Here is a 12,958-nt window from a genome sequence, read left to right on the forward strand (position 1 = left end):
TCAACTGCATACGCAGTTAACATTATCTACACTAAATTAGCTTTATTATACTGTTTGAAAGGACCCGCATGGGGGCTATGCGGTCGGAGGTGGAACGACTTTGTGCACAGTGCGTACTGTGTGTACTGCGTGTGTACTGCACGTGTGCTGTGTGTACTGCGTGTGTACTGTGTGTACTGCGTGTGTACTGAGCGTGTGCTGTGTGTACTGAGTGTGTACTGCGTGTGTGCTGTGTGTACTGCATGCGTGCTGTGTGTACTGCGCGTGTGCTGTGTGTACTGCATCTGTGCTGTGTGTACTGCGCGTGTGCTGTGTGTGCTGCGTGTGTGCTGTGTGTACTGTGCGTGTGCTGTGTGTACTGCGTGTGTGTTGTGTGTGCTGCGTGTGTGCTGTGTGTGCTGTGCGTACTGCGTGTGTGCTGCGTGCGTGCTGTGTGTACTACGCGCGTGCTGTGTGTACTGTGCGTGTGCTGTGTGTACCGCGCGTGTGCTGTGTGTACCGCCCGCGTGCTGTGTGTACTGAGCGTGTGCTGTGTGTACTGCGTGTGTGCTGTGTGTGCTGCGCGTGTGCTTTGTGTACTACGTGTGTGCTGCGTGTATTGCGTGTGTGCTGTGTGTACTGCGCGTGTGCTGTGTGTACTGCACGTGTGCTGTACTGCACGTGTGCTGTGTGTGCTGCGCGCGTGCTGTGTGTACCGCGCGCGTGCTGTGTGTACCGCGCGCGTGCTGTGTGTATTGCGTGTGTACTGTGTGTATTGCGTGTGCTGCGTGTGTGCTGTGTGTATTGCGTGTGTGCTGTGTGTATTGCGTGTGTACTGCGTGTGTGCTGTGTGTGCTGCGTGCGTGCTGTGTGTACCGCGCATGTGCTGTGTGTACTGCGCGTGTGCTGTGTGTACTGCGCGTGTCCTGTGTGCACTGCGTGTGTGCTGTGTGTGCTGCACGTATGCTGTGTGTACTGCGCGTGTGCTGTGTGTGCTGCGCGTGTGCTGCGTGTACTACGTGTGTGCTGTGTGTACTGCGCGCACTACTCGACAGACAGCTGTGTCCTCGCGCGGTTTCGCTTTGTGCGCGCCATTTTTTTTTGGAACGCATCTACTACTACACGCTGCTGCTGCTACTCCGCCTACCGCGTAGAGCGAGGCAAAAACCTGCGTGGCACGAGGCGACCACGGCTGCCCATCCCCCGGGGGCGGTGGGTTCAGACGTCGTTGCGTTGTGTGGGTCACACTCCCGGTGTTGTTTGAGGCACACCACCCACAACCACCCACAAAGCACCTCTGGTGCCGGGTATGGTGAAATGGGCAGCGCCGCAAAAGGCAATGGCAGAGGCCACTCCTGTTGCCGAGGTGGGGCGCGCGAAATTACGAGCAGTCGCATTACTGCGGGCGGAATCACACAGATGTTACTGCGGTAGTTCGCAACAACAGGTAATAATAATGATGGATGCAATGTGTCATGAATGCATGATTTTACAAATGAATACTGTTTAATTCGTCCGTGTTTGTAGTGTATTGAACGCACCGAGTGGCTTATTATATTTAAAATATGAATATGTACCAATCGAGACGACAACAACAACAACAAAACATGAAAGCTAACGACTTTAGCTCAGAAATTCCTCGCGTTGTTAAAGCTCACGGCAGGCCTGAGGAATTCTGTTCCGTCATGGAAGTGCGATGCTTAATTGGAAGCGTTACTCGGGTGCATTTGTCATCGTACACTTTAAGTCGCGCGGCGTCTGCGATCGGCTCTCACCTGATTTCCCCCCCCCCAACCCCACAATTTTCTCAGGGAGCTGTTGATAACAATGATTCAGCGAAACTCGGCCCAATTAGTGGCGTCGCGTGGAGAGTCCACGATGGCCATCGCGACACGCTCCAGGTTTCTCTCGCTTGCTCTTCCGCTCAATTTAAAAAACAAAAACAATTGACAAGGGCCGACGAGAAACTACAAAGACAAAACTAAGACCTCTCCCCGCCCCCGTGTAGCCTCAACAGACTGTTGGGACAAGTGCCGTTAGCGAGCAGCACCTATGAAGGCCGGCACGGCACACGAGGGGGTGGGGGTGGCCAGCACCACGTCCGGCCGCCTCTGTCTACCCCAGTGGCGATGTTAACTACACACCGCACCGGGTACTCTTTTGAGGCTGAGTCGACCTGGGCGAGGCCCGGCACCGGTTCAGATAATCGTCTCCGGTGGTGCGCTAACCGCTACACCGCCGCTTCCCCGCGCGCGCGGAGAAGTCCTCATTAACTGTGCGCGCATGCCGCTCGTTAAGCTAATTGACATCGGAGGCTGCGCGGCAAACTTGAGGCGCGCGTCCCGTCGCAGAGGGCTTCACGTCTTTTGAGAGTCAACGCGGCGCGCGCGGCAGGCGACGGAGAAACGAGGCACAAGACACATGCGCGGACGCACGCATAAAATTACACGCGGGGGGTGGGGAGGGAATGTGCCGGGGAAAAGACAATTAAAGAACGGCGATACAACGAGGCTCAATTACACGCGCGCATATGCATATGCGCGCGTCACTTTGCGCATGCACTCGAAGCCGTCCATTGCGAACAAATGGAAAGCCCGCTCCGGCTGCGGTGCGTCTGCATGTGGGGTGCACTGGCTGCTCGCGCGCGAGCGTGCGCGTGCCATATCGGAGCACAAATTCCACGTTCGTTTGGCTCTGGGCTCTCACACATCTTGTAATGTTTCTATTGGCATTATGTTCGCAATCACTCACAGCAGGTGGGCCGAGTCGTATTCACAGCGTATATTAAATGGCTCTGTTGGACATTCACTCCGTTTGATGTCATTAGCGGAAAAAAGCTGACTGTGGACATTCAATTGATTTTGGTCTGAGTTAAACGCACGGCAAATTGCAGCTCTGCTGTTGTAGAACGAGGTATGGATCTGCATCAAACACAATGGGATTTGATGCACGTTAGATCAAACGGCCGTGCCAAAAAAACGCCAACCTTTCTTTTACGCCCTCGCTCTTGCACAGGTGCCCTGACGACCGGGATTAAAACAATTTCGATGACTCGCCCCCGGCCCCGACGAGAAAAAAACATTCCCGCCGGCTCTCGCCCAGCAGCGGGCAGGCGGGGATGGCGCGTGCGTGCGTGCGTTCATTTGCGATTGACCGCAAGGCAACGCGACGCCGTCGGCTCGCAGGGGCGTGCTCGTTACGACGCCTGTCCGCCCGCTCGCCCGTCCGCGTTCGCGCGCGGGCTCCGCTCCTCGCCGCGCGCACCGGGACCTGCCGCTGCTGCCGCCGCTGCTGCTGCTGCCGCGGCGGCGGCAACGGCGCCGGCCTGCATACTGATGCGGCCGTAGCGTCGGCGTGTCACGGTGAAGCGTGCACAGCAGCCACCTGCCAGGCTGCGGAGGATCTCACCATCGGACCCGGCACACCCCCCACCGCCCAACCTCCCCCGACGCACGCGCGCGGCACGAGGGATCGCTCCCGCATTCCGTGCGCGTGCGCGTACGCACGTGCACGCGTACGCGCGCGTGCGATGGAATTTGCGAGCACCTAGCCAATCCCCCCCCGCCGCCGCCGCTCCCCCCCCCTTCCCTCCGGCATCACGTTGGCCAGTGCGCAGTGGGGGCGCCCCTGCGTGGACCGTGCACTGCACTTCCGACGGTTATAATTGGCTGTGTGTCCGCCTCGGAAAATCGGCAAGGCAGGCCTGTCATTACTGGCAAATGTGTAGCAAACTCTGCCCTGGGGGGATTGAGTCTGGGGACCGTTGGTGAATATAGGGTGGGCGAGTAAGGGGCCAGGGTCAGAGCGGCACTTGGGATGGGGGAAGGCAGGTGATGTGGGAGTTGAAGGGGTGGTGATTTGACGCGGAGGAGGCGAGCGTATGGGAGCCCATATTAGCCCCTGCACCCAAAGTTTAATGCAATAACGTCAAACCTGTCACTGCCTTCAGCACAGCCAATTACCTCTCGCAAGCACCCGTCCTGTTGGGTAAATTCATTGGACTGCACCTGCGATGGAAACGCCTTCTGGAAACAAGAATGTCCACCTACTAACGATGAGCAACGATGCATTCTTCACTGAATAATTCTCGGCGCTGGGTCAAAAACGCACTGCTGGGTATACCGAGGGCAGTAGGCATACGGAAACGGCTGGAGCGGCGGGGGATGTGTGGGCCTTTTGTTTCCTTAAATTTCAAAGGGGTGACGGTGGGTAATTGCCATACACTGCGTTGCCTCCACAAACACGGAATGTCCCTTTTGACAGGCTGGTGGGAATGTCACCAGCACTTGTGTACCCTCTCCCGTGCCATCTGTAATCATGATTCGCTCACCGTATCTAACGTGTGTGACCCTTTCCCTGATCGTGACACACCATCACCAACTATACACACACACACACACAACTACAGCTGAGTCATAAAGGTTTAATTGTTTTTATCTACTATGAAATGGACGTGGGAATGTTGCTGAGTTCGCGTGCAGCACTCTTATTTTTACGAGCATCCAGAAATTCTTTGCCCTATGTGCCAATTGGTGGGTGACCCTGACCTGTGGATAGTAAGCATATTATCTCGTTTTACTATTTTAGTTTTGTTCAAGCCAGGTGATTACTTAGGACACACAAGCCAGGAGGTGGCGATGATTGCTTTGAATAGTCCCAGTTGAGTAATTTTGCTTTGATTTGTTTTCTTTATTAGTCCGTAGTGCTGCTGTAATGCAAATGCCCTACTTTTGTATGCACACTCCATAGTTTTTTTAGGGGGGGGGGGAGGGCGCTACTCAGTTGAGTATTCACTTCATATATATTTTTAATGAGCATTAGTGTTCCGTTTTAACTTCTCCAAAAATATCTTGCTTCAAAGTGTAATTAAAGTTTGGATGCGTAAGTGTGTGTTTTTTTATGAGCAGTAAAGTGAACGTAATGTACCTGTTTTATAGAAGACATGAGACTTTCAAAGAAGAAAACTCCTCCTGTCTCTTGTTATTCTATTGCATTTGTTGTCATGGGTGTACACAGTCGTGGTTGTGCCACGGCTGCTGTTGCCGCTTGTTACAACAACCTCGGTACCGAACCAAATCTGAAAGAAATGTGAAGCCTGCAGTCTCTGTGTGGACAGACCATCAGTATATATATGAGAAAAAAAAATTCCACACTTCCAAGATGTGCTGAATCCAGGAAAGAGGAGACAAAACAAAAAAGCAAGAAAGCAGAATAAGACACGTCTAAATATATCATGTAATGAAACGAAGAGGACTTCTGCCGGGTGCAAAAAAACTGCATGATCAGAAAAGTGCACGTCTTGGTTTATTAAACAATGCGTGGTCAGATGCACCAAACTTTGGATAGCAGGTTACCCAAACCGATTTTTTTAATGTACCCTTGCCATGAGACTTGATTTCTCATTGCCACCCCCTTTTTATTAATAGGATGCACAGAAAGAACCTGAATGTGGCCATTCATCAAATGGAGTTTGACTTCAGCAGCATTAGATGCATTGCCTACGTAACATTGCGATGCCGACTGAATTACAGCTGAGACCAAAATTTACATGCCGGGCCATACCATTCCTGTAAAATGCAGTGTGGCAGGGCCATGCATTAAATCACAGCGAGGCGTTAACGCGCTGTTTAGCGTTATTGTCAAAGATGAGGTAGACATAGTAACTCTATGTGTTAGCTTGCTGTGGATCTTATTAATACCACTTTTTTATTTCACCGTTTCATTGCTAATGGCCTCCTATCAGTGAGGACTTTCGGCACGAAACACGAAAAAAAATATTGAAATAATTTTCTGTACATTGGTTAGATCGATCGCCCTGCACTGCAATTTGGGCCAAAGGAAATTAATTAAATGCACATCAAATGGGCCCGAGAATCCTTTGTGTGTGAGGATCGCTGCAGTTCAGTTAAAAAGGGCCTGTACCCAAGTAATTTAATAGTGTGGTGTCCGAAAGTGATGAAACAAATGTGGAATATAACGCATAAATGTTTCATCGTGCGCAATTGTGTGTTTGTGATTCGTGTCGAATTTAAAGCTGGAAGCGATGGGCAATATATGTATGTGATCATGCCTTTGCCGAGCAATTGACTTTCAGTTTTCTACTGTCAAGCTTTAAGCACAATTACTAGGGAAAGATGCATTTGCCCGTTTCTATGTTCGTTGTCTGCTGGTTTGTTTTCATGCAGCTGTAAGCTCCGCAATAGAAGTAAGTACTTGTACCCTAACTCAGATGACATTCTTCCACATATGTATGCAGGCCCAAGGCAAACCATTAGGGCCACCTGCTCATACACCCGGACCATTGCGGAAAGCGCACATGGGTGTGAAATATATGTTTCTAAACAACAAGTAAACAATAACCAGTCTCGCGTCACACCTTTTCGACAAACACAAACAAACGACCACTAATCTGAATGCAGACTCAGTTCTGTTCTTTTCATTTCTTGCATTTTATTTTCACGCAAGGTGGCTTTAATGGCTTTTTGGGAAAACTGCTTTGAGTAGGAATTAGTGGGTGTGTGAATGCGAAAAGGTGTGAGCCTGTTGTAAAGGTGTAAAATAATTCATCAAATGGCCACAGCGAATATATCGATTGCAGCCCAGGCCTCGGTGCCTGAGGCCCCCAAGCATCATAAAAGGTGGGCCTGCTCAGAATTATGTGCGGTTTAAAAAAATATATGTTCTCAATTCCCTATTTACCGTCTCTCCAAAGCAGCTGCAGTCATTAGTTAGGGTTTATGGAAGCACCGGGCCATGATTTGTTAACAAAGCTTCGGTGAAATATTTCCTGGCCTCGTGTTTTTTTTTTTAGCTCATCATTTATGGTATCTAAAGTTTAGACATGCTTAGGGTTGTAACATTTGTTTTCATGTCATTTCTTTTGTTTGCTCATTTTGTAGTTCAATCGAAGCAGAAAGTTACACCTGCGGGTTTTGTATTTGCGATGACCTCTGGCAGAGCGCGCTTGCCCCGTGGAGTCTGCCACTCCGCAAGCAGTTTCATCTGCCGCCCCCCCCCCCCCCTTCAATCCGTCCGCGATGTTTCGACAGAAGTGTCAGCGGATCCTTCGAGCACTCCGCAAACTGCATTCCGCTACGAATGCTGTGTGCTCAGGTCGTGTGTGCGAATTGGCTCTTTTTCTTCTGAGTGCAATGCGTTTTTGCGCCACCGTGTGTAATAGTACCATTATCTAAACATTGAGCAGGGGGTGGGTTGGGTTGAGATGGGGGGGGGGGGGGGCAATGGAATAAAAAAAATTGTGGGTGCATAAGAACATTAAAACCGTTAATTATGTCGAGGCCTGAAGGAAAAATTGCGGCGTAGGCGATTATGCCTTCCCTTGATTACACTTGCAACATTGGAGCATATATTTCAGCGTGCGCTTGGCTGCCTCGATAAAGCTGCACCGCGATCAGAGGGGGGAATTGAAATGATGCGAGCGGTGAGAGAGGGGGGCCTGGCTCGGGGAGTGTGTCGGGTGGGGGGGGGGCACGGGGAGGCGGGGGTGGCGGTGGGGGAGCTCAGGGCAGAGGGCGTAGGGTCAGGAGTCACGGTCACTGGCAGCAGGTCCGGATCGACGTGTGTACGGGTCTCTCGGTCAGTGGTTAAAAAACAAAACAAAAAAAGCTAAGGGGTTAAGTTGAACACGTAGCGATGTTTTAATTCAGAAGATCGCGCCGCTTAAAAATGCATGGGCTTCGCTGATGTATGCGTCATTGTACAGAAGGCAGGCCCTCACACACTGGCATGAATGTATTTATTTGCAAGCAGTGTGTGAGTCTGAAAGGCACCGTTATAATGTTTTAGGATTTAATATAGGCACGCCTAGGGGAAGACGGAATGATCTTGGGGGTAGGGTGGCGTCGAGGGTGTGAGACCCGTGCGGGCTGTGGTGTGTGTGGGGGGGGGTTGGGGGCGATAGCGTCGCAAATAGCCGCCAATGGGCTCTTGCATTCACAAATCTTTCTCGTGGCATTTCTCTCTCCCCCGTAGCATGTTTGCCCAGAGCGTGCCACAATCTTTTTGGGTTTTCTTGTCGCCCGTGGCCGCGTGTGCAACGTGTTACTACCGAACGAAAATGATCGGAGCAGTGGATCGCATTAAGGGACGCGGATGGTGGGGGGGGGGGGAAGGGCAGCCTCTTGCACGACGAACGCAGGCACGGACGCTGCCGAACACAAATAGACATGATCGCAGCAGCACGCGAGCGGCCCTCTTTTTTATTTTTGTTCAAACCTTCATTGGCTTCAGCCCGAGAGAGCGAGCGCGAGAGAGAAAAACTCAAGTAAAGACAAAGCGCCGGCTACAGTAGGAGTCGGCCTCGATTTTTCTCCGCGTTACCATCAGACTTCTTGGATTCCGCGCAACTTCTCTGAGCGCGGGTACCGTGAGCTAACCGACGAGGCTCTTCCATCCCCCCTCCTCCCCCCCCCCCCCCCCCGCTGAGTGTCTCCCCTGCCTTCACGAATCGCTCTTCGGTTGACGGAGCCGCTTGCCATTTTACTGAAGCGTTGGCCACGTCTCAGATGGAAGGGAGCGGCGGTTTGTTGCTAGCGCAAGGCGGCATTGGCTCGGTTGCGTGCCTCGTCGTCGTCAGCACTGCATTGCCAAGTGCGGCGTGGTTCCTTTCAATGCGGGATTAGCAGCGCCTGAATAAATCATTGGGTATGATCTAAAATATTAACTTTTTTGTTGAACCCCCCCCCCCCCACCCTAGATATAAAAAATTAATTAACTCGCCGAGTCAAAAAGTAAGCGTTCTTTTATTGTTAATTTATGGAAGCAACTTGGGATTTTTGTTTCTGTTCTTTCCTTAATTCCACACACAATTTCCAGTGTCAGCACTTCAATGTAAAATGTTTCATTTGCTCCACATCAAAATTATAGTTTTTCCTTAATCATCGCTCGCAATTTTTATTGCCATACATTTCCATGTGGAATTTATGAATTTCTTCTCTGCGTTGCTTGATATTACAAGTGCATTATTAAAACGTCTTTTAATATTTTCAAGTTGTAAGGGAGAATTTTTTTAAGGCCACATCATTGAGCATGTTACTGTGCTGCATTTCTTATTTGACGTATTTTGAACGGAACTCCAGTTAACGCAATTGGAATTACCCAAAACCCCCAATGCTCGTAGATTGTAATAAATCAGCACACCAGGAAGATGACATGGACCCACATTATCGCACGTTTCGCACTCCTCTGACAACTTGCGGCTTAAACATTAACCGAGATCGGGAAGACAAAAAAAGCCCGCCATCGAATGGGTAGCTTTATCGAGTGTACAACAACAACAACGTCCGTCCCGGTTCACTCCCCATTATCCCCACGCCTCCTACAAATTACACCACGCCGAGAGGCCGCTGTAGATCATTGGGCCCCAACCGTCTACGGCTACCGCTTCACCGCCGCCTCCGCCGCCAGCGCCACCCGCAACCAACGGGGGCCCTCTGGAGCCGCGCGGGCCACGAAGCGAGAGGCTGCCGCGCTCCTCCATTCCTGCAAAGAGACATTCACGTCGTGGGGCTGACACGCGCGCACGCACGCACGTACGGTGTTAACATAGTGCAGCGCAATTAGATCTGACCCCTCGTGCATGCCGCGGCCCAAAATACCCACGTGGCGTTCGATGTTCCCTGTGCCAATAACGGGGCGGGGGGGGTGGTAGCTGCCGTCGTGCCTAAAATTGTTGAACGGCTTCAATTTTTTTTCTTTTCAGTTTCATTACGGCGCTCTTGTCGACGCCCAGCGAAAGTGTTGCTTTCGCTCGACAGTATTCTCTTTCGCCGCTCGCCGTGCTCGTTTTCTTGTTGCTGCTGTTAATATGTTAAGTGTTTAGCGTTCCACGATGACTTCCTCCCCTCCCCCCCCTTGCAACGATTATTGTAAAAATTCTAAACCGGATGAAGAATGTCACCGGTGTCACCCCCCCCCCCCCCCCCCACGGCAGACTCATTAGTTTCCCCCGAGGTGAGACGGGAGCAGAGTTGGGGTGACGTGGTGCAAGCCGCACGGCTGTCTTCATCGCTAATTAGGAGAGGGAAGGAGGAGAACGGGCAATAAGTGGCATCTCGTGGCTCGCTGATCTCTTGCGGTGTGACGACAATGTACATCTCCCCCTCCGCCCACCACCTCATACATTCGATATACGCTTAAACAAATACACACGTTTAGAATGTTAACACAATCTATAGAGAGAGCGAGCGAGCGAGCGAGCGTTCGTCCTACAATGCCTTGCGCACTCGTATCGATTCATTTTACTCACCAGTTTTACACGTATATTAATTAATTTTTTGACAACAAACGCTTTTGCGTCGCGACGAACTGTGGGCGGGTGGTCGTGCAACGACGGCTCCCCCACCGCACCCCCCCACCCCTACAGCCCCCCCCCCTATCCCCCCCTACACCCCCCCCCCTTCCCGGCGCTCCTCCGCGTGGGTACCCATGACATGGCACCCCCCTCCCCTCCCCTTCTCCCCTCCCACCCCCCCTGATCCCTGTCACACAGAGAGAGGGGGAGCGAGCGAACGCAACCGCCAAGCTGAACTGCTGAGATGTACATTACATCGCTACGGGCCGCGGACACGTGATTGGATCAGCCCCGCCGACCACTTCGTTTTTATTCCTCTCCCCCCCCCACCACCACCACCACTCCCTTCCTCCCTCCCTCCTTAACGGCCTTCGCCCAATCCCAGCTGCCGAATCTGGAAGCCAATTGTGGCGTGCGTCTACGCTGCTGCTCTGCCACCCCCCCCCACCCCACCGTCGTTCTGAGCCCAACTTGGGGTATCCCCCCCCCCCCCGCTGTAATATTTCTAACGCACTTCCTTTACCGGTGGCTGCTTGCGTGCACTAAGCTCGAAGCAGCAGCAGCAGCCAGCAGCCAGCATCAGCAGCAGTGGAAGAAGCAAAACATCCGAGCAAAGGATTTCGCGTCAAGCTGAGACTCGGAGCACAACGGTGCTTACCCCCCCCCCCCCCCACGGCATAGTGTCATGAGAGTGTTGGGAACGCCAGAAGCTTGCCCCACCCAGATATAAGCGGGGTAGTTTTTAATATATATTATTTTTTATTACCGACCGTTTTTTTATTTTTCTCCACCATCACCTCGAAAACCTGCCGTTTGTTGGTTTCACGCCGGCGTGAGCCGGGCCCGTCTTCCTAACAAAAACAAAAAAGTAACTCCTTCATTTTCGTTGGCTTCCGAGAAAGCGCCCAAATTCACCGCACCAGCGCGACACCCCCCCGCCCGCCCGCCCGCCCGCCTCTCGAGAACTGTCGCAGCCGTCGTCCCACCCCCCCCTGCCCAGCGCCACTCCGGCCGTGCGCTCGTCGCCCGCCCGGTGCACCAAGAAGACCAGCTGTGCCGAACCCCTCTATTCAGAGCATAACCGACCCCGACCTGACGAGACCCCCAAGCCACGGGCCATGTTATCCTCACCGGCTGTGGTGCTCCATCACTACGGCATACCCGTGTTCGCTCAGTCCGCGCAGTGCTATGCCGCAGCCGGGGTGATTCAGGTACCGTGACCCACTCACATGTATCCTCTTTCCTTGGTTTTCTCATTGAAATATTTATTTCTTCCCCACCCACCCCCCCCCCAACACCACCCCCAACCCATGGGATTTTCTTTGCCTGCTTGCCTGTCTCTGTGCTCTTTTGCTCTGGATGTCCGTCTCCCTCTCTTAATATCCAACTCTGTCTTTTACACAGCCTTCTCTCTCTCTCTCTCGTTGTTGCTCTCTGCTACGTTTTTTTTTCTTTCATCTCGTGCCGAGTCTGCGTCATGCCCCATCTCTTTCCGTTCTTTGTCTCTGTGTACGCAGCAAAGTGCTTTCCCTTTCTGTGCACACCGCTACGCATCATCCCCCTTTCGTCGTCGCCGACAATTAAAATGTGTTAGTCTTCAGCGCGTACATCGGTGTCTTTCGCGTTGTGTAAAATTCTACGCGCCGCAGCGTGCCGGAGAGTGTGCGTGGTGGGGCGGGCGTGCGGGCGTGCGGGCGGCGGAGTTTGTTGTGGACAAGGGTCTGTGTTTGGGGATGTTGCAAATCAATAAGACAAATAGCAACGATGCCCGTATGGAAATGAGCGCATGTATGATGAATGTTGCTACACAGTCGGAATACTTTGTTATGGATTCGGAGCAGGGACAACGGGCCAGTTTGCTGATTATGGTCTTCCTTTGCAGTCTACAGAGATGTGCATCTCACTTTGCCTCCGTGGGTCCTACGGCGTGATAAATGAAAAGAGCATTAATTGGTCAGCGGAATGAGAGGGGAGCAAATGTCAAGGGTCATTTCACTTACGATGCAGCGCAAATATTTGAAGCGCAATTCACGACTATCGATCTGTTGGTTTATAACTAAACAAAGTTACGGCAATAAATCCATGTTCGTGATGAATATTAATTCGTAATGAACGCAGTCTCATCCACGAATAGTTTGAAATTTAAGCCGAGGTTACGTGAATTCCATCCACAACAGCTCGCGTGTGAGGACACGCGCGCGCGCGCGTGTGTGTGTGTGTTTGAGACCAGCGATGTTGTTTCTCTCGAGACGAATGCTATCACCCATTGATCCATTACAAAGCCCGACCGCTGCCACCCATTCATTGTATTATTGCCATGCAAGACGTTCGGAGCCCAGGGTGTGTATCACTAGCTTCTTCAGTGGTCGCGTCTTGCTTTGCCTTTCTCCCCAATTGCTTAAACACTTCTTGCATCTAGCTGCCATCAAATGAGAGGGCTCCCCACTGTCCCGGTCAAAGCAATTTTGTTTAAAAAGGCACGCATTTTTTTGTTAAAGGGCCAGAGTGGAGGGGTTTGCCTGTGCACCATTTTTTAAATGACTACAATTTCTGTGCAATCCCTTTAACGATGGGGAAATATTTAAAATTGCATGCAGAATGTATGAAGTGTTAATGACGTAATTTAATACAGCCGTGAAATGTAGTTTTAATATTGTATGTAATCTG

General features: G+C 51.7%; 1 protein-coding gene across 20 annotated transcripts in view; it reads left to right on the top strand.

Annotated features, from left to right (window-relative positions):
* Positions 1–12,958, top strand: part of LOC133347860 (RNA binding protein fox-1 homolog 3-like) — a 306,370-nt gene that overhangs the window by 219,100 nt on the left and 74,312 nt on the right. For 5 of the 20 annotated variants that reach the window (XM_061560552.1, XM_061560554.1, XM_061560555.1 and 2 more), the window contains one exon: positions 10,490–11,502. The exons of the other annotated variants lie outside the window; for them this stretch is intronic. In XM_061560552.1, coding sequence (XP_061416536.1) covers positions 11,410–11,502 — 93 coding nt within the window. In that variant the 5' untranslated portion in view covers positions 10,490–11,409. The remainder of the gene's footprint in view (positions 1–10,489; positions 11,503–12,958) is intronic. 20 annotated transcript variants of the gene reach the window in all.

This window comes from Lethenteron reissneri, chromosome 26 (assembly GCF_015708825.2).
Source record: "Lethenteron reissneri isolate LAM-NWPU_2019-01 chromosome 26, ASM1570882v1, whole genome shotgun sequence".
NCBI lineage: Eukaryota > Metazoa > Chordata > Hyperoartia > Petromyzontiformes > Petromyzontidae > Lethenteron > Lethenteron reissneri.